The 25,238-nt window shown below is 42.2% G+C and overlaps 1 protein-coding gene across 1 annotated transcript in view; it reads left to right on the top strand.

Moving 5' to 3' along the window:
• Window positions 1–25,238, top strand: part of LOC144792209 (putative cation-transporting ATPase 13A4) — a 325,411-nt gene that overhangs the window by 176,750 nt on the left and 123,423 nt on the right. The window contains exons 11-15 of the mRNA XM_078667110.1: window positions 720–877; window positions 2,686–2,874; window positions 4,242–4,303; window positions 7,166–7,316; window positions 20,445–20,531. Coding sequence (XP_078523236.1) covers window positions 720–877; window positions 2,686–2,874; window positions 4,242–4,303; window positions 7,166–7,316; window positions 20,445–20,531 — 647 coding nt within the window. The remainder of the gene's footprint in view (window positions 1–719; window positions 878–2,685; window positions 2,875–4,241; window positions 4,304–7,165; window positions 7,317–20,444; window positions 20,532–25,238) is intronic.

The raw sequence follows: 25,238 nt of genomic DNA, 5'->3' as shown, positions 1-25,238 counted from the left end.
GATACATGCAGTCATATCATAATATTAATATCTTGATATATACAAAATGTTATTTTGATATCCGTTGTGTAGTCAACACACAATGTAGGCAGACATTATGTGGTGAAAGGACAATATTAGACAATTCAAAATGTTATTTGTAATTCCATATTTTATTGATTCTTTTGTGAACCAACTGCATATATTTTTGGGTTATGCTTCCAATAGAATGTAATTGTAATTGAGTTGAATATATATAAAAAAGATTTGAAAACTAACACAATCATGACTAAATGCAAGGACAATAATAAATACATGTTTCCGTCCCTGGGCATGGGACTAAGTAGGGTGCACTGAAAGAGCACCAACAATCAACCATGTAAATGACTGAAACATTAGACAATTAATCTACTAAATATCCTGTGACATATTGGGCCAAGCTTCAAAGCCAAGTAAGAGCCTCCAGTTTCAGCTTATTGCCCCCTTTTTATTGCCACTTTCTTTTCCCATCATCATTATCTTGCATTATCATTGGATTGGTAGCCTGCTTGCTTATTGCTTGACTAATCCCAAATGCATCCTCTTTAGGCTCTCTCTGGAAATATATTGGTGTCAACCGTAGTGTGCAGATCTAGAGATCCTGTATCCATACTGTTCACTGCTGTGCTCAATGGCATTGTTATACACTCTTCCTTCTGTATTTGCCTTTCATAACATCATTGTTTTTCTATCTCCACTAGGGTTCAACACAACAAAAGGTGATCTGGTGAGGTCCATCCTATATTCCAGGCCTGTCAACTTCAAGCTACACCGAGACGCAGTGCGGTTTATCATGTTCCTTGCTGTATTCGGACTCATGGCAGTGATTTATACAATTGTGATATACATCAGGGCAGGTGTAAGTAACATTTTCTTTATTTCACTGTTTTCAGAGACTTTTAATGACTTGGTGAATCCAGTTTCAAAGGAGTATGGGTATTGGGGTGTGGGAGGCATTGGCTCAAGGCTGGGATGAGACAGGGAGCTATGGACCACTAGAACAGCCTGAGGTAGAGCTTAGGACTAGGAAGTCAGTGGAACATGGAGGCTCAGGAGAGGCCAGGGTATGACTTTGGCTCCAGGTGGTTCTTCTACTGCCTGGTGTGCTGAATGTCACTTCTTGGTGGCTTTTTCCCAAACCTGGACAGCTCCAGGGATCAACATGGATGTGCTGCAAACACCAGCGGCCATGGAAGGACACATAGTCACTGGATAGGTGTAAGGCCAGGGACTCATCTTCACTGAAGGAAATAGTGTCTGACCTGGATATAGTAGTTTCCATTTGTGGGAGGGAGGCCACCATGGATGGACTGTTTCAAGCATGTTAGCTTGACAAGGCCCAGGACAAAAGCTTCTACTTGTACAATGTAATGTCTGATGCACATTATGTGTACACACCCTTCCTGATTGTTTTTAACCCTGATACAAAGCAGTAAAGAATTCCAAAGTAATTAATTAATCAATATGTAGCTTTTCCCTCAAAACCACTGAGATAACTTAAAATGTACTAGTCCGATAAAAAGTGTGCCTAGGACCGTCAGCCCCCCTGCAAAATGTAAGCACTGCTTTCAATGCAGAAAGAATACTACAGACTACTTTTTTCATGGGTGTAAGAAATGTCAGTTCAACCTAGTTGTCCAATGTTCTGCTTTTAATGCAGAACCTAATTACCTAGATTTAGGCTGTGCATCCCATAAAAGCCAATTACACCTTTAAAGTGATTGAACACAATCCTATTCTGAACCTTTTTGGCCCTTCTAATTTTAATAATATGATTTGCACAAATTTTTCTACATTTCTACTGGAACCGGTCCTCGTAGTTCCAGATCCCACATGGAACATATCTCTTGTTCATATGGCACAAATGGAATTCTTGTTGACATCCTTGAATAGTATTTCAAAGCATTTTAGAAAAAGGATGGCAGATGTGAAGTGGCATTGGTCCTGGAGAGACAAACCATAAGTGGTTGCACCACTTACATTTTTAACAAGTCTGGTCCTAGTTTCATGTTCCAAATTAAAGTTACAGTGTTATGCAGTTTAAACATAACATGTGCAAAGTGACAAACATATTTTACACTTTATCCAAAAGGACTGTTACATTTCCTTTAAGTGACCAATTGAAATATCTAATTTTAGACTTTGACCACATTTGTCACAGAGCTTCCTATGCACAGATGGTCGATAGTCTTCTTGACTCAACCCACACATGTGTGCACTTACTATTACCTCAGCTGTCTGTAGCTGCTGATTTTCTTTAATTGGGCACTACAGGTTGAAGCTCAAAACCATTAAGAAAGATAATTACAGTCAGTGATACCTTACTAAGGGATCTCACACCAGTGGTTTACAAGGGAAACAAATCTAGTTGGCGTCTCATTGAGACCCTGGAGCCCTTAGAGGATGGTTACTGGAGGTTTGGGTAAAATTAGCCAACAGAACTGTTCCTTAACAGTAAGACTGTGACTGTTGATCAGGACATATGTTCGTCCACACTTGAAAGAATCTGTTCTTTGAAAAGCATACCACTTTTAACTTAAGGATATAAAATAAAAAGGGATATGGTAGAAATTTAAATTGCAATTAGCAGTGTTAAGCACACCAAAATTCTAACTATAAAGGTCTTTGTTTGTGTTTGCTTCCAATGTGGTGTCTTTCCTCCACCAGAAATCCGCTGGGAGAACTATAATCATGGCGATCATCATGATGACCACAGCAGTGCCACCCGCTCTCCTGGCTGCTCTAGCGGTGGGTGTCATGTACGCCCAAAAAAGGCTGAAGAATAAGGGCATCGTCTGCTTCAGCCCTCAGCGGATCAACCTATGGGGACAAGTCAACATTGTCTGCTTCGACAAGGTAAATGCAGCAGTTTGAGGCCATCTTGAATGCACCTGTTTACAATCACATCAGCTTTAGTATATATTCATAGGGGAGGGACTGGGATAATGAACATTCATTACTAGAGTTTGGCAAATGTTTAGCTCTGTTCACACAGTCAGGCACGTACAAGAATGTTCCGTTTGACTAGTCTAACGTATGACTCCAGAGTGTGACCAGCTTCATCCGAAGCATAGCTAAAGGTCAACTGCCCCATCTTTGCAATGGCCTTCTTAGTCATTATGACCCCATGGCAGGATATTCTGTGCCAGGAAATCCAGAGAGCTGGAGATTGGCCAAGAGCTTATCCTGTACATTACCAGTCAATGAGTGCTTGTTCGCTGTATCGTTATTTCTGGTGGCAACCAATACCCAACACTTTCATAGTGACATTCCCACTGTGAGGGCTCTGTGCGCATGGAGAAGTGACTAAGTTGGCGGTGATTCCAAACCTACTCGCAGGAAACTCCGAGTTTTTGATGCACTCAAAAAAATCGGCAGGGAATATGGGGTCTCATTGTATACAAGGGTGAGTTGTATGCTCCGCCAGATGTTCTTTCCTGGAACAGAACAGCCCGCCACTAATTGCAAGTATGATCCTCTTGTATGTGCCACTCAGAATCTTAACTAAGATTAGGTTGTTGGCTGTGAAAGGCAAACACCATCCAAAAGTAGTATAGTTTATGTAGATCTGGTTAGGATTCATGGGAGGGGGTGCATGGGACTTTCCTGTGTGATACTTACCTGCGTGGTGACATCCTTCAGGGTAAAGACTGCAGATACCTTTCACCTACCACCAGGTTAGCAATGTCTGTCCTTTCTAATACCCTTTTCCAAGATTAGGCAACAGATGTGGAGAAAATGTCCATAATATTTGTACAAAGAGGGTTGGGAGCTTACCTCTAAGTGTGCATAGAGAAATGGTTACCATCTCCCAGCAAGGAAGTAACATATTGGCCTCATCACAAGACACATGCCTTTAGTCTTGAATCCACTTCCCAAAGTCATGTCTTTGTCAGAATTTGATGAGCCTGGACTAGCTTGCCAGCAGTTTCTTTTCATTAATAAATTCTTTGCAATCAAAACTGCATGATGCCATTGTGCATTTGGATTTTGATTGAAGAGTCAAGGCTGCAAACACAAAGGTTCAGCAATCCAAATGTATTTATAATAGATTATGCGATGTCCAAGCTAATGAATTCAAATAAATGTCATTTTGAACAAATGATGTATCTGGGACGGAGATGAAAAATACATTACGCAGAACCAGGATACCTAGAATCATCCTCATATGGCACTTTCTGGAAGTGGTGCAATAAGTAATATTATTTGATATTCTTCCACAGACAGGAACCTTAACAGAAGATGGCCTGGATCTGTGGGGACTTGTGCCATCAGGAGGGAACAGGTGAGTTTGGTCACCACCTAAATGGACATTCTTTTATTGTTTTGAGAAGATGTGGTCTGTGTCTTAAAGAACAGAAATTGAAATTTCATGTTCTTGAATTTAAATTTGTTTTACACCACCTGTAGATTTTGTATTAACATGCAGTGAAAAGAATGTCTATAGCTATCATTTGCACAGCTAAGACTTAATTAGAGGTGGGCCATAAATTCTGCTCTGCCGGCAGAGATCCTGGAGTTTTGGTTACTCCGTGTTGCACTTGTAATGCAGAGTTCTGGCAAAACTCCGCCAATCACTGCGTGGCAGAGTTATTTCTCACGCGTGATTCGCCAATGGTCAGTTGATGAGCATGCATGATGATTGGCATCCCATAGTGCAATGTCCGGGCGCTAGTATGGCACCCAGTGAGATTTTCTCAATACGGTTGGTCACGACTGTTCACAGTGAGAAAACTGCTGCTCGAGTAAAAAATCGACTCAGGTGACAGCAAAGAAGGACACCCGCTGGCACATCTCATGGTGCCATTCGCGCTGATTTTGCAGCGTGGACCAAGCTCCTGCGCTAAACATCAGCACAATATGCTGATTCCGCCCGTTTGTGTCGCTCCACAGAATCTCATGGAGTTGTCATGTAAGTGAAACTCGGCGAGTTCGTCCACTCCTACTCATAATAATAACCACAAATTAAGAAGAGGTACAGCAGCCCACATTTACCAAAATTCTTCAAGCGCTTAACTCTGCTTTTATATTGTTTTATGAGCTGAACGTTGTCCTTTCCCTCATTTAAGACAATCCTAAAACTGCCTTAAATCGTAAGTGATAGTCTTGAGCCATGATGAATAGATTTAAGTCTCTTTCAAGCAGAGATAAAAATTTCTTTCAATGGCTGACGTATTTTCTAACTGAAAGCTGCTTCAAGGTAGTCTAACAACGAAGGACAGACCAGAGCCTGTTTAAAGACAGTGTGAAGACTGTTTAAAGACAGAATACAATATTTTGTAAGTTTCACTCACTTGCGTACCTCAAGGCCATCCTTGGATGTCTAAGTTAATAAGTGTGGCACTCACACCATAGGAGTAAGTGTAGATTTATGAATTTCCTTATGAGACAGATGAAAAGAGGATGGATTGCAAACAAACTGAGCCACAGAGGTTTTATCTGGTTGGTCCTGCACAGGCTTGAATACACATGTCCGTGGGAGGTAGTCATGTCTTAAATACAGACATCTGGAACAAATGCACCTTTGGAATTTCATTGACATTTTGCTGTTTAACCTTGAAACTTGCAATTCTTTGGGATTTTTGCAAAGAAGAGTTTGGCCCCATAAAACAAATGATAAAAGTAGCATTATGTACACATGCATGTATTTACTTCTCCTTAAATTGCCATCCCTAGCACAAAGACAACATGGTGGTGTACAGTCTAGAACAAAGTTAATGAATTAAGTAAAAGTTGTAAAAGAAAAATATCCAGACACATTGTGATTCAAGAATTATAAATAACTACAAATATCAGCAACTGTTCAGTAGAAACAGCCCTAAGTCAACCACTGAAAACTATGCAGGAATGAGGTATCTCAACAGGCGTGAATTAGAGAACTGGCCCGGAAATGGATTCTGGTGGCGGGAGGAAGTCCCAAACTGTAAGGGATTCTGCAGAGAGTCTGAGCAGAGAGATCTAGATGGTGGAATTTGTGAATACCCAGACACAGCAGATCCAAGCTTGTGATCAGTCAGCAAACTCTGCTATATGCAGCTTTCTGTGTGGTTGTCCCATGACAAGTGCATTGTACCTCATGCATGAAAGTTAGAAGGTGATCGCAAAGAGCAAGGTAACCTTTGTTATGAACCGAAAATAGGCGTGATGTGGTCAAGTGAGGAGCACCGGTGAGAAGGTAGTCTGAGAGTGGATCATGCCTTTTAGGGAAGCAAATAATGATAGAGATAGGCCAGAAAGAAGAGTGGCACCACCGTTTGGCCTTGAAGAGATCAGGACATAACCATAGTCAGATGATGGCAGCAAACGGTTTAATCTCCACAATCAGTAAAGCTGAGATAAACATGTAGCAATCAGTTTACTTGTGTGTAGTGTGAAGTTCAGAGACAAGCCAAGAGATGTAGAAATACATAGTAGCACCTACAAAAAATGAGGATAAGCAGAAGAGACATGTCCAGAGGAAGAGATGAGAAGACACTGTGGTTTACAAGGGTTAAGCTTTGAAAAATAGTAATATTAATATTAGCATTTGTAGAGCGCAACAGCTACTCAAGCTGAGGTGTCCCGGCGCTACGTCTTCAGGGTCTTTCTGAATTCATGTTCGGAATTGATCAGGCGCATATGTGAAGGCAGGGAGTTCCACAGCCTGGCCGTCCTCACTAAAATGAAGGGCATCCCATCATCAGTGGTGGAGAGTCAGACTTTATGGTGATGGATATCAGTGTGAGCCGACACCTGTTGACACAGAGAGGTATCATCCCATACTGGTGGACAGAGGTGCCTTTGTCGAGTCATTAGGAAGCCGCCCACCTTCATACACATATCGATGCTATAGGGGCCCGATTCACAGAACTAACTTAAGACAAAATCCTAAACTTACTACTTTTGGTATTCACAGAAGTTAGGATTTTGTCTTAAGTTAGTCTTAAGACAGACTTAAGACAGACTTAAGACAAAATCCTAACTTAAGTCTGTCTTAAGACAAACTTAAGACAAAATCCAAACTTCTGTGAATACCAAAAGTAGTAAGTTTAGGATTTTGTCTTAAGTTAGTTCTGTGAATCGGGACCATAGTTCTTATTCTTTTAATACAATATCACTAACACTTATTTCTGGCAAGCATGAGTCCTCACTATTGTTTCTGTTTCAGTTTTCAGACTGTTCACAGGTTCAGCTCTGGTGCAGCCTTACCCTGGGGGCCGCTCTTGGGAGCCCTCGCCAGCTGCCACTCACTGATGGTCATCGATGGGAAACTTCAAGGGGATCCACTGGACCTCAAGATGTTTGAAGGCACTTTTTGGGTAACTCATCCTTGCATTGTTCATACTCAACATCACATTGATATTTAAGAGTCAGACCATACAAACCTCAGCTGTAGATAGTACTACCTCTTACAGCAGCCATTTTCTTTGTATCGCCAGAGCATCTAGTACTGTGTCTGTGCCTGCAACCCGGTGAAAATTTGTAAATCTGCCCTGATCACTCAGCTGTCATCTCTCCAAGATCAATGCAGTAATTAACATGAAGTTGGTTAATAATTGCTCCCATTTTATAAGTGCCATTTGAGTCTGTGTTGTGCTGAGTAGATTTTCATTATCATCCGATACAGCATACACCACCTCTGCAGCTTACAGTTTGAATTATGCAAATTGATCTCCTATAAGAAGACACAGAATTGAACGAGCTCAACCTGTTTCTTTAAATTTGATTGGAGTGCTTCACTTAATAAAGACAGTGTGCCTTTCTGAGCCCCCCGATTGATTGTGCTGCCATATCAGAGACATTTTCTTCCCTGAAGTGGCTCCTGTGTGTATGACAGGCACTGCATTAGGGAAATTGGAACAGTTGCTGCCAGTCCATCTTTGGAACAAAATAACTAATGTTCCACATGTACCAAAGCTTTTCTTTCATTGTATGGAGGACAATTGTTTAATTTTCCCAGCTAAGATTACCATGGTTAATACATGGCAGATCCAGACAGGAAAAGTGCTACTGGAATTGAGCTGTTGGGGTAGCCACCTTTTCCTGCAAGTGAGGTGGGGGGCATGAGGCATTTTGGCATCTGTGTGGTTTCCATCTACATCTAAGTCAACCCCAAATATACAGATGCTATAAGAGAACATAGAGAAGGCAGCATCGGTATTTAATGAGGTTTGACACCTAGTGGATTCCCTCTGTGACAAGGTAGCTGGAAGACTGGTGGTCTGTAAAATATTAGCTTAGGGTTTTCCTAATTGGCATCCTCTTTCCATGGGAACTCAGTGTTGGGTACTAAGCATGTCACTAGAGTAAGCACAACAATTTTATTAAATGATTAAAAAGTGTGAAGGAGCCACAGAAGCAACATTTCTGAAGCACCCTCAAACTTATAAAAACTTAGAAACAAAGGCAGAGAATGTGGTTTTCATTTGAATCTAATGAGGTGACCTTGATCTTGAGTGGTGTGTTCTCCTACCCTAACCTCTTCTTCGGCAGCCCGCTGCCAATGCTGATGCTGTGAGTGCTCTGCTTCTTCCCTCGCACAACATAGAGGGCTTTATTTCCAATTACGCTCCATACGTTGCAGGATGGCTAATGCTTCCAGTGCACGTCAGACTCCTCCTTGTATTTCATCAAAACTTCATTGAGTCTCTTGATCCCTATGGATCTAATGGTAGAGGTATTCCCAAACGTGCCAAAATGAGCAGATGTCACCAATCTTCTCTATCTGACTTGACCTGACCCATCAAAATTAATTATCTCTCACACACAAGGATTTTGGTGCTGTGATATTGGACTGATGACCAGGCGGCTGTTTACTGTGACTCACATTTCCCTTGCAGTCCTGCCATACAGCCCTCAGGTCTGGTTGGTTTGGGTCAGAATAAAAGAGGAAACATGCGCACAGAGTGGGCCCCCGGTCTCTCTGAGAACCTTCGCTGGTGGCAGCCCTGTCACTCAACAAACAACTTTGGGGCAGATTTACGAGCCCCTTGCGACACTTTTACGCCACTGTTGCGTCACTTTTGTGACGCAGCAGCGGCATAAACCATGCGCCACGTTGCGACTTATTAACAACGTGACGCATCTAGGCTGATGTGTCACGTTGTAAAGCCCTGTGCCACATGAAACCTGCGTCAGGTTTCATGTGGGCGTTCTGTCGCAGGGTGGGAGTTCCCTCGCAGGAAAGCCCCGTAAAACTGACGCAGTGAAATCTACAAGATTTTACTGAGTCAGTTTTACGACGCTGCTGCGTCAACTCCCTACGCCTGCTTGAGCAGGTGCAAGGAGTGACGCACCACATTAAGTATGGGAGGCCCCAGTGCATTGCAGGAGTTGCATCTCGCTTGCGACGCGACTTCAGCAATGCGCCGCCCGTACTCCACAAGATGGGTCACGCATCTGCTCCTCCTTGCACCATGGTGCGCCGCTTTGTAAATGCAGCGCATCTGTGGTGGCGCAAGGGGGGGGGGTTGCATGACGCATCTGTTCTGGTGCATCCCTGCTGATTTGCAGAGATGCGCTAGAAGTTGTAAATCTGCACCTCAGGACCTAGACTCCAGTAGTTACAGCAACAGTAAAGGACACATCTGTCTTCACCAAGACCCCCTGAACAACTCAGTGATCGCTTTCTTCATTTTCCCGGCACTCCAAGTAATTAAGATTGATAATGGACCCAACAGAGACTTTCATAATCAACAGGGATCATGAAGGAAACCAGGAGAAGGAAGTATCTAACCCACACCATTTAGCATACCGTAAATCTACAAAAAACAGCCGGGGAGGGAAGGTGAGTAGAATTTTCTCTCACCTTTACCTCCTATATTTCCCACTTCATTATACCTTTGCATTGTTTAAAATCAATAAGTGGCAACAGAATTGAAACATTTTCGCTTCCAAAAGCAGATATTATCAGTTCTATCACCAGTCAGAACAGTTCCCCTATGCGTACAGCAATTTTAGATTTGATAAACAAATCTTGCATAAAGCAGTAATTATGCCCATCAAAGAGACCACACACCATGTCCAGGACCACACAGGACCTATAAAGCAAGCTTTTAAAAAGCGGCAAGTCAATGACATCATCAGAGCAACTCCTTGCCCAGTTCTTTAGTATCTCCAAAATCATTTCAAATGTCTCATTGAACAAAACTTTATCAGAGCAACCAGTCCTAATAAACACAACAACAGGAAACTGCCAAAACATTCCCTAACTTACAAATACAGTTGAAATTGTGGCAGAGGTCCACCATCATAATAGGAGCCTAGTAGACTCCTGCCTCATCGATCCTGCCTACTGGCTCAATCCTGCATAGCAACAAAGAATCTAACACCGGAAAAGATAGTTGTTGGAAACAGCCATACTTTGCGTGGTACCACCCCAGATCTTTGCCTTGACTGTTTGATAGCTGTAGAACTCTTTGCCCCTGCTAACCAGTCATAAGGGGCCTATGCTCTCCTTTCAACGTGAGGAAAATTCACATACCTCTAATCTGCATATTAAACCTATCTATAAGCCCCTAGTATATGGTACCACAATATATCTAGGGCGTGTAAGTTAAATGTCATAAGTGGCCTGCACCACCCACAGTGTCAGATACTGTGACAGTGCTCAGTTGTGCCAGTTTAAACTGCATATTCAACCACCCGAAATATCCCTTTTTGACAGGCCTAAAAAACGCCTGTTAAAGTCATCCTAATCTGTCCTTAGTGCCATAAGGCTGGGTGTGTGGCATTTAAAAGTCAGACATTTAAACATGTCCTAACAGTACAAAAGCCCAAAAGGCTATTTTCACTGTAGCAGGATGAACTGTTCAATAGGAAAGCAATGGGATACCAAATTCCATTAATATTGTTATCTCCATCTAGGAAACCAAGTTCATTCTTTGACTTTTGAAAATATTTATTAGAATCATTGGTAAAGTTGGATTTGCACTACCTATTTTTGAAATAGGTACTTTTTGAAAAGTTACCTGACAAAAGCCTCTAGTAGGCATTTTGCATTAGCTTTCATCTGTCACCCAAGAGGTGAGTAGCCCCCTTGATGAGATGTGAATTTTCTCCCTGAGCTGAGGCAAAGGTCTTGGGTATGGGGAGGTGTTCTGTTTCCCTAGAAGGCTCTACCAACTTCTTAGAGGCCAACCTTGTAACAGGCAGATGTTGCTAACAGCTAGGCCAGTCCCTTTCCTTTGTCCCTCTAGTCAGTCAGGCGCCAGGCTCAGTGGGAGAGATGACACCTCCAGAACTAGTGAAGAGTGACCACAGATGATCGGTTGCTCATTTCCCTGGCCACCTGCAGGGATGTGGACAGGATCTCTGCACAGGGGAATTAAAGGTCTGACATGTTGGTTTTGAGCATAGGGGGCACTTTGGGATTTTTTTTATGGTAAAACACATAAGAAGTGCATCAAAAGTGGACAGGGTCATCCCTGGGAACGTTTACTCCATTGGTTAGGGAGTGGGAAGGAGATTTCCCCACCCACAGGTTGGAACTGGACATAAATGTGGCATCCCCATTTCTTTCCTCAGCACACAGCTGGACTTGGAATGATTCAGAAGGAGTGTCCTGCTGTCTGAATATCTGAAGTAGACTCAATCTGCTCCTCGTACCCAGGATCCCAGACGTGACTCCAAGGGTTAGTTGGGTAACCGACAGTTTGAGCTATAGGGCCACAAAAAGCTTCAACAGGAATTTTTTGTTTGTTTCAACATTATGGGGCATGGTCCTTTCTGCTGGCCTTTGCTGAATCAAGTCCTAATCTCCAAGTGTGGTTCTAAGGGTCTGGAATCTTGGCCAGTATCAGAGAGTACTCCTGGCAGCCTAGCCTTCTGGTCTGGGACTTGGAAACATTTTTCCAAATTTTGCCCGGAGAACCAGCGTGGGACCAGAACAATCGGCCAACTGTTCTACTGAGGGTGCATTCCTGCTGGAACTGAGTTTGCTGCAGTTCTCACTATATTCTTCTCTGCACATATCCACTTGAATAGGACCACCGTAGACCAGCATCCAATAACTTCGAGCCATCTTTGGCTTGGACTGAAGTCTTGGCCCGCTGAGTAAATCTGCGCTCAGAAACGTTTTAATGTCCACATGTAGAAAACGTCACCAGACCAAGCTGCTGCTTGCATCTATTTGATATCAAGGGCTGTTTGGGCATGAAACGTAAGCTTTTCCCAAACTGAGCTTTCCTGCCTTTGTCGACAGCTTTACCAAGAACTGGAACTTCGACTCTCCATCATCGACAAGCCAAGTTTAGGCTACAGACTACCTCCTTGCCACACTGAAGACTTTCTGTTCCATAAAGATTTACAAGTGTGAAGGTAATATTTTACCAGGACAAACTAGGTTCTTGTATCTGATCCATGGTCCATTGCAGTGGACCATAAACCTTAGCCTTGTCAAGTCCAACACAACAGGTGCTCATGGTTGGCGCTAAATGCTTTCCAACGCTATTTTAAATTAAACCTAGGCGGAGTTCACGGAGTTGTGCTACTCGGAACTCTGTGAAGTGCAAAAAAAACACTCAGGTGGAGTATGACAGAAAAATGCTGTTCGCGGTGATCGCACGGTGCCGGATGCTTGTCCGCACTATGCAATCATTGCGAACGACGCCATGCACAGAGCAAACTTTCCTTTTCTGCCGTTTGAGAAGATTTTACTCGAGTGGCAGCTTTCTCAATGCAAACGGGCAGTTTCTCAATGCAAGTGGTTGCGAGCATACGTGACCACTAGCAATGAGAATCCTGATCCCCCCAGTGTTGAGAAATCTCACCAGGTTTATTTTCCACGCTCGTGATTGCCAGCTTGAAGTTGACAAGTGCGAACAAGGCAAAATTTTGCCGGGAGGTTGATTTTCTGCCTTCACCAACTTGACGTTGATGAACACGAGCAAGGAAAAAAATCTGCACCATTTTTCGGAACTCGGCAAGCTCCACGTAACATGGAGTGCGGAAAACTTTGCAAACTCCGCGAGCGGAGCGGTGTTCACCACCCAGGGTTATTTTAAATTCAAACTTTAAAAATTCATTACTCTGATTTTATGTATTGTATTTTTGTCATTTTGGTGTCATTCTATTTGATAAATATTACTATATTTGTATTAATTGGTTTGGGATTTGTCTTTACTTTACACCTTGCCTCTGAGTTAAGCCTATCTGCTCTGTGCCATGGCTACCAGGAGGTTTTAGCTCAGTTTAATTTAGTGATATTGAGGTTCACCTTGACAAGAATTGTGGTTATTATTGGATGAGGGTACTTATCCCCTCAACTAATACCCAAAATACTTTCAATAGTGAGACAAGTGAGATTGAAAGCTTTCCTTTAGATGACTTAGGTGTATAACAACTTGAAGAGGCTCTACATTAGGCCTGTGTGCAGTTCGCAGAGTTTTGATAAGTGGAACTCCGCGAAGTTATAAAAAGCTCCACAAAGTTCCGCGAGTGGCGGAGTGAAGTGTGAACTGCAGTTTGTCTTGGTATCCCTGCAGCTCAGGTAGAGTTTCTACCCGAGCAGCAGCTCGCACTCGCAAACTTACCATTCACGATCACGAGCTGTCGAAAAAACTCCGCTGCACATCGCGAAGCAGAGTTTTCTGCACTCCGCGGAGTGCGAAGTGTAGAAAACTCTGCGAACAGAGCAAAGTTCACCGCCCAGGCCTATTGTACATAAAAAAATATTACTATCCCACCAGGCTTCATAACTAACACAACCAACAGTATGGAATAAGGCGAGCAACGGCAGACCATGATAGCCGCACTTCCCTGCTGTATTCCCTGTGTGATTGATCAAACTTTATTTCTTGTTGGGGTGCACATGCAACTCCTCCACCTGCCGTTCTTGGGTGCCAACTGCAAAGCAGAGAAACGACTAGACCAGAATTTGGAGTGGTGCACTACCCAGGTGGTCTGTACAATAAGTATATTCATTCATAAAGTTGTGTCAAAAGGTACGTTTTTTATTTTCAAAGTCATTCAACAGAACTGAATTCCAGCCAACACGTTTTGTTCATTAACAATGAACTTCTTCAGGGCTGAAAATTACAATACATAAAATAAATGTACGTGCAAAACAAAAAATAAAGGTAAAACCTGGCAGTAACATTTGTGCAGTAGGAGTGATGAGCCTGCACGTTGGACAGTTGGCAGCATCAGCAGAAGTTGAAAAGGCTGCTGGACCATATGGGTAGAGTGACTTGATGCCGTTCAGACTGGAAAAGATGAACCCCATGCCTGTGCCTGTAACGTAGCTAAATAAAACAGGGGGAGGGTGAAGATCCTCATGTGAAGAAAAAAAAGGGGGGTGAGAATTCACCTGGAGGAAACAATAGAAAGGCTTCCCGGGAGAGGCAATGTCAGACCCCGGGGAGGTGGATGAGACGAAAGGCGGAGAAGTAAATTGCCCCTGTTCAGAGGGATATTATCCTAAAGTGGGAGAGCCGTGAGAGGGACATAGTTGCTGACCAAGGGTGTAATATATTTCAGAGTGCAGAGGCGGGAGATCTGTGGCGTGTTGGCCACAAATGTTATTGGGAGCAGGGCAAGATGTCACAAGAGCGGCGGCATCAATAATAAAGTGAAGCCGAAAGAGACAGTAGCGGCGTGCCACGTATGAGCTTAGGTCAAGAGCCATATGTAAATGCTAATGTGTTGTGCAGATCGCCAGTGTGTGGCACGCATAAATTTAAGGTGAATGCGATGTGTAGGCATAAATGTGGTGCAGCTGGTTGGCAGGACGGCCGAGAGTAAAAAATAGCGACTATAGAAGGTGTTATGAAACCTGACGATCAAGGGGAAAAAAGGGAGGTGTATGCCCAGTGTAAAATATAAAAGCCCCGACCGGGGATCCAGTTCTCTCCTGTGTCAGAAAATGGCGGATGGTTGGTTGAGAGGTGTTTTAGCTAAGGAAGCAGTGAAACTCATGGTCGGAGTCGTGTCCCTTGCTAACTGCATGTAGTCCACAGATCCATTTGGCCTCCATCCTTTGTAGTGTCAATTCCCTATCCCCAGCACGGTTATTCATGGGGATATGGTCAATGCCAAAGAATCTGAATTTGATGGGCCCTGTGTGTGTTGTACGATAGTGCTCTGTCATGGGGTATCTATTGTCGCCATTGATGAAGGCCCTGCGGTGTTCTTGGATTCTGGTCTTGAGGCTGCGTACGGTGCGGCCTACATAGATCTTGTGAAAGGGCATTCGATGATGTAGGTGACATACTGTGTATTGCAGTTGATGTGGTGTTTGATTGCGAGCACTATCGTACAACACACACAGGGCCCATCAAATTCAGATTCTTTAGGCATTGACTCATATCCCCATGAATAACCGTGCTGGGGATAGGAATTGCATAAAAGGATGGAGCCCAAATGGATCTGTGGACTACATGCAGTTAGCAGGGACACGGACTCCGACCATGAGTTTCACTGCTTCCTTAGCTAAACACCTCTCAACCAACCATCCGCCATTTCTGACACAGGAGAGACTGGATCCCCGGTCGGGGCTTTTTATTTTACACTGGGCATACACTCCCTTTTTTTCCCCTTGATGTCAGGTTTCATAACACCTTCTATAGTCGCTATTTTTTACTCTCGGCCTGTCCTGCCTGCTGTGCTAGTTCTAAGTTTTAAGTGTGTCTGCTCTGGGAAGGCTGAGTGTTCTCTGTTCATCCCTGTCGAGGATTTTGTGCTCGTACCTACTTTGTTTGAAGCGTTCCTTGATATCAATAAGGTTCTCTAGGAAGCCTTCTATAACATGGAATAACGTTCTGGTGTTATTGAGAGAGTATCTATTTCTCATAAACCCAGACTGATCTAGATGAATATGAGAATCTAAAACAGAGGCTAACCTAGTTGCAAGTCTTCTGGCATAGAGTTTACAATCTTGGTTTATTAAGGAAATAGGACGGTAATTTGACACAAGTGTAGGATCTTTGTTAGGTTTAGGTAGTATAACAATCAAGGCCTCAGTAAAAGAACCTGTTGTAGCCCCTATAGAACTAAAAAAGGTAAATAGTTTAAATAAATGAGGAATAAGCTGCAACTGAAATTCTTTATAAGATTCTGCTGGAATGCCACCCGGTCTTGGGGATTTATTTAGGTTTAAGAGACTTAATGGCTAATAAAATTTCATCTTCAGTAATGGGTGAATCTAATTTATTTTTAGTTAATTGAGAAACCTTGGGAAAACCTCATTTAGATAAAAAAAGAGTCAATTAAAGAAGGATCATCAAATTTATGTTTATTATATAGAGTAGCGTAATAATTAAAAAAATTCATTACCAATATCATTTTGCGATAATGCAATTTTCCCATTGGGGCCATGAATTTAATTTATTTGTGTTGTATCTTTTTTGATATGTAATAGTTGGCCAAAAGCAGTCCAGATCTGTTAGCATTAAAACAGAATTTGGCTTTAACGTTAGAGAGTTGAACACCAGCTCTTTTGCTAAGGATTGAATTAAAATCAAATCAATGTTTTTGTAACTTTAATCTATATTGAAGATCATTAGAGGTAATAAACAGTCTCTCAAATTCTGCAATTTTTTTATCCAATTCCTTAATTCTTGTATTGAACGTTTTGTTTTCATGTGCCATGAGAGAAATGGAGGCACCCCTGATATAGGCTTTAAAAGCGTACCATCTATTCACCATACTAGTAGAGCCTTCTGGTTTAAGTTGCAAGTATTCTTGAAGTGCTTTTAAAATTTTCGGTGTATTTTGTTCATTGAAACAATACTAGTATTCATGTGCCATCTGGCTTGTGCTTTAAAATTTGAACTAAATTGTAGAACAATGGAAATCAAGGCATGATCAGAAATATCAATATTGCCAATAGTAGGAGTAACAACAGAATTCATTTTTTGTCTGGAAATTAATAAATAATCGTCTTGAGTGTGAGTTATGTGGGTTAGAGTAAAATGTAAACATGTTTTCCATAGGAAAATGCAATCGCCAGTTATCCACCAATTTTGTTGTTTTAAAAAAAGATTTAAAAGTAAAAAATGCTTTAGGCGGTCAAAATTTAGTGAGAGAAGAGCTATCTAATAAAGGATTATAAATGAGGTTGAAATCTCCTCCAACTATAAGAGGAACGTTACCCAACTTGAGTACTTCAGTAGTTAGAGTAGACCAAATTAGGATCATCAGCAGTTGGACCATACACATTAAGTAAAAACATAGCTGTATCAGGAATTTTAATTTTTGCTATGACATATCTACCTTCTGAATCCGAGGTTTTACTTAAAATTTGACGATGTCGTTTTTTTCCCCAAAAAGAATATCAACACCATATTTTTACCCTTTGCAGGAGAAGATATAATAGTATCAACCCACTTTTTTTCATATAATCTAAAACTTTGTCTTCAATATGCGTTTTCTGTATGAAGCAAATATCTGCCTTACAGCTTCCTAAATAATCTCGAATTTTACTACGTTTTACAGGATGTCGGAAACCCTTGACATTCAAAGAGATTATTTTAATGTTATGAACATTAGCCATAGTAAAGTAGAGAGGAAGAAAAGACTAAGAAGAGAAAGAAAAAGTTGAAGAAGAACATGAAGAATAGAAGCTCTAAAAAAGGTATTGGAAGAAAGAAGAACAAAAGAGAAGACAAACAAACATACAAAAGACGACAACAATAATCATTAATAACAAGTTTGAAACGCACACACGCTTTGCAATCATGACCGAACCATTGGAGCCCTGTGTGGAAATAAACAGTATATTAGTTGGAAATACATATTAGAGTAATGTTCAAGTAGCAGAATCATGCGTATCCATAAAATGCTGTGAATGCTGATCCAGGAATAATCTTAAATCATTAGGTTGTTGGAAGGACTTTGAAAAATTATCTTTCCAAATTCGCATTGTTGAAGGATTAAAAAGACCATATTTGAATCCAAGACTTCTTAATCGTGGATGAATATCTGTGAATTCCTTGCGAGTCTTAACAGTATCCTTAGCAAAGTCTTGGTGATTAACACTTTTATTACCATTGACCATTAAGGAAGAAATTTCCCGTGCTGCTTTCCTTATCAAAATCAAATGATGGTGACGTAAAACCTTGAAAATCATTTTTCTTGGTTTTGTGTGGTGAGGATTACGATGAGACAGACTTCTATGTGTTTTATCTATTTCAAATTTCTCTTGAAATTTGATATTCAAAAGACCAGGTGTCAAATTCTCCAAATGTAGTCTGCAAATGGAACCTTCTACATCTTCTGGCAAATTAAAAATACGTAAGTTGTATTGCCTGTTGCGATTTTGAAAATCCAGAAGGAGAGCAGACATAGGAGATATTTTTGCCACAAGCGGTGCAAAGGCATCGATTTTAACTTTATTGTCCTGGATTTTGATTAAATTATCTGAAACCTTCATTGACATACTAGACATATCTTTGCATAGGTTGTTAATCTCTGACGCTATTGTATCAGTGCTAGGAACGAAGTGCTTGAATTTCGTCAAGAATTAATGCTAAGGTAGAATCACTAGATTCCACCACTTTAGATTGTATTGGAGGAGGAGAAATATGTTGTTTCCTCTTATTATGAGGTGTTTGCCCATTTTTATTCTCCATTTTCCTATTATAAAAAAAATGACGGCTGTAAATAAATTCAAAGTGAAGGAAAAGGAGATTACTGCAGAAAAAGTGCATCAAAAAAGGTTACTGCTGCAGATAAAGCAGACTGTGGGAGTGGTTAGGCCGAAGCCAGGCGCTTTCCTGAGCAATACTCCACCCCCTGACAGGAAAGCTGGGCAGTACCTTGAAACAGAGTTCGAAGTTGAAGCAGGAGGAAAGAAAACTCAGCTTCCGATGTCGTGCAGACCAGTAAAACCACCACAGCGAAAGGTAAGATCTGCAAAGTACTGCTACAGCATTATAAAGAAATATTCTGACAGGAATTTGTATTGAATTCATCGAAAACAGGCTGTTCCGGTGAAGAGCTCACCAGGAGGCGGCCATTGTGTTTTGCGTGCTTGCGCGTTCCAGGAATATGGCTTTCTAACAATGGCTCTCCACGGTACAAACCGGCAACCAGACAGAATAAAGCATTGGTCTCAATATTCGTCATGTAAAATGCGCGGCTGTATAGCTCATCAGTAGACTCCATCCTCAAAGCCAACTTTCTTCCATTGCTTTCAAACGCCCAACACCGCTGCTGGACTCAATATAATGCAAAATGTACAGATAAGTCTTCTTACTTCCTAATTCACAAGAAAATCACAAGCTCATTTGGCTCAGCAAACCAGGAATATGCATGCAGCGCTGCATTCAATACACTCCGCTATAGCATCTTGATATCTAAAGCCCACACCCAGAAGTACCACCTGCAGGAAATGATAGAGTTAAATGACGGAATACCCTACAAATCCTTGGACCCTACAACTAAGCAAAGCCTTAGCAGATCTAGAAGTCAGTACAGAATGGATTAACATAGGCTCAAAAGCCGCTCTCAAACTATCTAAAAGAGGCCGCTTCAGTTTATCTCACATATCGTTGACTCCACCACCTTCGTTTGCGTCAAACCTGCTGATCTCGCTGACGCGTGTAAGTTGTCCACCATGCAACGCTGCCTGAGGGAAACATCAAACAACTGAGCGTCATAAGAATATGCTTTCTGCTGGTTCCATAAAAAGATATTAGAAGAAGTTGGCCTAACTTTTGCCAGTCACTTATGTGAGCATCACTAGGGAGAGGCTTTGGCTTCAGACACATGTTGGGAGCCAGGAGTACATGTTTTGATTGGGCAGGAGTTGTGTGCTTCCACAAAGAAGTGCTTGCCCTCGACACAGCGGTGATAATTTTGTTTATTTATTCAGCTGCCTGAGCTTAATTTTTCAGGGGTACATACATGTCAATTGATGGTGCTTTTTACTGGCAGTAGAACAGATGGGAGGAGGGCAGTCATTAACCTAAATTAATGTTTATCTCTGGCTTCTCAATTCAACTGTCACCTGACATTTTAATCTATGTCAATACACCAATATTATTCTACAGATCTTTGCTTCCACACAAATACATCTATTCCCGTGCTATTTATTTGTGAAGCTTCACATTAGCATAAAACATTCCTTTAAAGACAAACATATTGGCATTGCCAATGCTTGTTTTTGGTACTGTTCCGTGGCTAAAGGGGAAAGACTAAACTTTTAATGGCAAGTTGTATAAAAAGGGCACTTTTTGTTGCAAGATGGCCTTCAAGCAGTGCTTACCTACTGAGGTTCTACTGAGCTCTGTCGGACGCAAACATCCTATCGATTATTTTTAGATGATAAACTGCAGTATCTTGAAACATTTACAGATAGAATTGCTATGTTATAGCACCACATGTACTTTACAAATCTTATATGTGAGTTTATGATTTTATGTAATTAAACAATATATATATATATATATGTTATAAGTTACATTGCTTATCACTGCCCTACATGATTTTCTTCTTTTTGCTTCCAGGAGGTTGAGGATCAGAGTATCAACGAAGACGTCGAAGGGAAGCAAACATCATCAATGATTCTCAAACCAGGCCCGAAGGCCAGCAAGGTACTTACATTTGGGATGGCAGATTTGGGTGTTGGCTATTCTGAATGCTAGATCAACTCATGTGGGCCGGTCCTTTCTGTGTCTTTACCATCTTGTTCCCTTGGCAGGCGTCCCTTTTGAATCCCTTTTTTCCTCTGACTCGCTGTGTGATCCTGGGCACTGCTGGCATCCTCTTTCTGCTTACTTTTTCTACCCAGCCACCAGTCCATGCCCAAGTCCCTAACTGTGTTCCAAATAGAGTCCTGACAAGTTGTGCAATATAAGTTACTGAAACTCTGTTATAGTTTTATGACTTGAGCTGTAGCACTGTTCATCACGGTTAGAGGAGACGTTTTCTTTTATGGACCATGAGTAGCTGTGATGTATTTTAGTGTGCAGATGTGCTACCCAGCCTACACCGTGAGAAGAGATCAGGTGTATTGGTGTTTACAAGACCAAGATTTCACCAGCACAGCCCAATCGCTGTGCAGCAGAAACCTAAAAGCAAGGTCTTCTTCCTCCCCCTTTAGTATCTGGCAGGTGCACAGGGACTGTTAGTGGCCTGTAAAGCCTTATGGTTCATTTCCAGCACCCCTGAAGGACCAGCCTTTTTTTCTTGGCAGTCAATGAAGTTTCCTGACAGACAGATATTGGAATCACAGGCTAACTCTTAGACGTTGGCTCTAATTTTGCAACACAAAACACAGAACCACATTACCATCATAGAATCATGGGATCAGTACAGATTGAGAAGTATAAATAGCTAGGTGTTTTATCATTTACTACATGGCTGTGTGCTCTGTCCATTACACATGGGTTTGAACTTAAAGAATGTTTCTTCTTGTTCGCCCTTTTCCATGTAGGAAAAAGTGGATGTTTGTGCACTGCTTGCAGTAACCAACATGAAACAACTATATACCAGCAGGGAGAGGCTTTTCTCTGTTATTTTATACAGCGCAAAGCCGAACCCAAAGCTCGTCAGACCGGCCCCTCTGATGATGTACTCTAAAGGGAAATCATTTTCATTCCTTCGGGCTGAGTTTGCGCTGTATGAAACATCAAATAAAGTGGAAATGAAGGTGTTAATCACCGTAAGGGAACTCACCTGTGAGAGGAAGATAGCAATTATGATGTGTGGGGCAAGATCCAGGAGTTTTGTTTGGGCCTCTTTCATCTTTTGTTGGCCATGCCTCGGGGGACTTGCAGGGGCCAGTTGTTAGCACCCTGTGGCTGCGACCATGAGTCTCCACAGGATCTGCTACATTTTTTGATGTTTTGTCAAATTTATCAGGTTCCCCGGAATGCTTTTATCATTCCTATTTTAAAGAGGTTGAATTTTAAGCAGGTCCACCCTGCGCTCATTTATTTACAAATGTTACAGGAAGATTATATTCCTTTTGTTCTCAGATTTTTAAATCTGCTATGAAGTTTAAGTCTTGCCTTAACTCAATGGTCAAACGGATTGTGTATTTAACTCTGTATTTATAGATCTTTGCTTGTTTTAGGATTATCACGTGATGAACTGTGCAAATTTTTACGGACTTTCAAGTATTGGTAACTTTTATGGTTTTAAATGCTAAAACCAAATAAAGTTTGGTTTTGATTTGATTTGATTTGAAACAGTGGAATATAAATGAAAGAAGCAGAATAAGGGGAAGAGACGAACTGCGAGGGCTGTGCAACTAAAGCTTAAAACAGAAAGTCCCACAAAGCGCATGTAAACAGTATTTGGGCCACAGGAGACTGATAAGAGAAAAACACAAGGAACAATATGAAATATATGCTTCCAGAAAAAGACATGGAGGAAAAGTAATGGCCAGGTACAGGAACCAATGAAAAGTAATGGGGCAGGATGTAAGCCCCTTTTAAGATTTATATAAACAATAGATTTCACAAGCACAGCGCAAGTGCTGTGCAGGCGAAACCTAAAAAGGATCATGCCCTGGACTTAACAAAAAACAGACATACATGTGACAACGTGCTAACCGATAGCACAACATAGATGTGAATTTTACAACGCCATCTGCCCATTGTGACTGTATAAGTCTCATTTAATGTAAAAAGGAAGAATCCATTTGAGAGTGATCGCACATAAAGAAAAGAGATAATAAAGTGTCCGCATTGTGCTCTTATCGCCCAACAGTTTAAGAACGTTATTATAAATGTGAATGCAGGTTTTTCCGATTTATGCAAAAAAGAAACGCGTTGTAAATAAATGTTGTGCCAAGACAGTGATGACAAGTGATACAAGGTTGAGGGAACTAAGGCTTTTTCGGAGGTCCAGCACATACAACTCTACAGCTATGAGAACAAGGAGTGTGCAGTTCCTATGTGGGGATATAGGCCTCTTGATGTGGTGAATCAAGAGGAGTGCTCCTTTTAGGAGCAAGGGCCCTCACACACCCCGTGGGGTGTCATGCTTCATCATCGGGCAGCTCCTCGTCGGGCTGGCTCTGCAATGCCCAATGGGCCCCTCGAGGGGGCTCTTTACCGGAGTTTTTTTCTTTTTTGCCACTGTGGTGTGTGAGGTTCAGTGAATAGATGCGAGTAGAATGGGAAAGAAAGGTGTGTATTAAAAACAGCTAAGCGGATCCAAAGGGTATTTAATTGTTGGGTTCCTTTGTCTTGGTTAGAACCGTGGATCAAGCATATAACAGATGTAAAGGTCTCTATTAGCTACAGTAGGTTTAAGTCAAAGGTCAACATGTTTCATGCCTATTACTGTCCAGGAGGATCATGATATTTCGTAAGGACCAAAAATACCTTGTTCTACTAAAACAGGGATGGACAGGTAAAGTATGTGCAACCCATGCCCTGTATACAATACATCAGTGTATCTCCTGGGGACAGACCTAGATTGGGGAGAAACGAGAGGGTCCAAAGAAACATTAAAAACATATATTCATGATGACATTTAGGTAAAAAGTTGAGGAGAACCACCTGTGCCTGGGTGAAAAAATTAATTATTTGTGTACGTGCATGCTCATCACAGGCAAGCGACCGAGCAAATGATGGGGACATGCAGTCACATGTGTCATAAATCACGTTATGTATCTGGGGTGCACGCCTTCAACATAGTCAGCACAATGTTCTTGAGGCAATGGGGACATTTAGTATTACATTTTTATTAATGTGTCTTTTGAAAATCACGGAGCAGTTAGGCTGTCACAGAATATCAAATGCAAAAACAAATGTTGATGGACAGAATGCAGAACAATGTCATACATTGATCCCAGTAGAGAGATCTGGGCCTAAATCCACCGTTTTTTGCTCACCTTGCCATTCCAGTTTGGACTCAACCATATGTAAATCAGTCTTGACCCTGCACCCAATGGGAACAGTCCAGCCGGAACAGCCAGGCGAGGTCTTCCCTGGACTGGACACAAGCATCCTTGACTTCAGTGGCATGGAGAGCACGGCACCCACGTCTGGGCACACCCGTCCCATTCGGGGTGACAAATGCAAAAACAACAATTGATGGACAGAATGCAGAACAATGTCATACATCCACCCCAGTACAGAGATCTGGGCCTAAATCCACAGTTTTTTTGCTCAAAATGCCATTCCAGTTTGGACCCAGCAATATGCAAACCAGTCTTGACCCGGCGCCCAATGGCAAGAGTCCAGCCCGAACTGCCAAGCCAGGTGTCCCCTCGGCTGGAAACAAGCATCCTAGGGCTGGTTTCGGGCTTTCTGCCCTCATCAGCCAGGATAGTTTTACTCCAGTAGCATGGAGCGCACGGGACCCACGTCTGGGAATAACCATCCCATTCGGGTTGATAAATGCAAAAGCAACAATTGATGGACAGAATGCAGAACAATGTCATACATCCACTGCAGTACAGCGATCTGGGCCTAAATCCACAGTTGTTTTGCTCACCATGCCATTCCAGTTAGGGCCCAGCCATAGGCAAATCAGTCTTGACCCTGCGCCCAATGTGAAGAGTCCAGCCCGAAATGCAAGCCAGGTCCTCCCTGAACTGGAAACAAGCATCCTAGGACCGGTTTCAGGCTTTCAGCCCTCATCAGCCAGGATAGCTTGACTCCAGTGGCATGGAGAGCACAGACCCACGTCTGGGCATACCGTCCCATTCGCGGTGATAAATGCAAAACCAACAATTGATGGACAGAATGCAGAACAATTTCATACATTGACCCCAGTACAGAGATGTGGGCCTAAGTCCACAGTTTTTTTGCTCACCATGCCATTCCATTTTGGGCCCAGCCATATGCAAATCAGTCTTAACACTGCGCCCAATGTGAACAGTCCAGCACGAACTGCCAGGTCCTCACTGGACTGGAAACAAGCATCTAGGACCGATTTCGGGCTTTCAGCCCTCATCAGCCAGGATTATTTGACTCCAGTGGCAAGGAGAGCCAGTGAGCAAGGTCAGGACTGATTCGCATATGGCTTGGTCCAAACTGGTGTGGTGTGGTGAGCAAAATAATGATGGATTAAACCCTGATCCTTATGACTGGGGGTGAATGTTTGCATTATCCAGCAGTCCGTTCATCAATTGTTTATTTTGCATATGTCGCCCTAAGTGGGAAGGGTATGCCGAGACGTGGGTCCCGTGCTCACTACACCACTGGATTCAAGCTAGCCTTTCTGATGAAGGGTGATGCTCAGAAACCAGTCCCAGAATGCTTGTTGTTAGGTCCAGGGAGGACCTGGCTTGGTTGGCGCTGGACTGTTCCCACAAGGAGCAGGGTCAAGACTGATTTGTA

The sequence above is a fragment of the Lissotriton helveticus genome, chromosome 11 (assembly GCF_964261635.1).
Source record: "Lissotriton helveticus chromosome 11, aLisHel1.1, whole genome shotgun sequence".
Lineage (NCBI taxonomy): Eukaryota > Metazoa > Chordata > Amphibia > Caudata > Salamandridae > Lissotriton > Lissotriton helveticus.
Note: the sequence above shows the minus strand (reverse complement) of the source record. Positions and strands in the feature narration are given on the sequence as shown.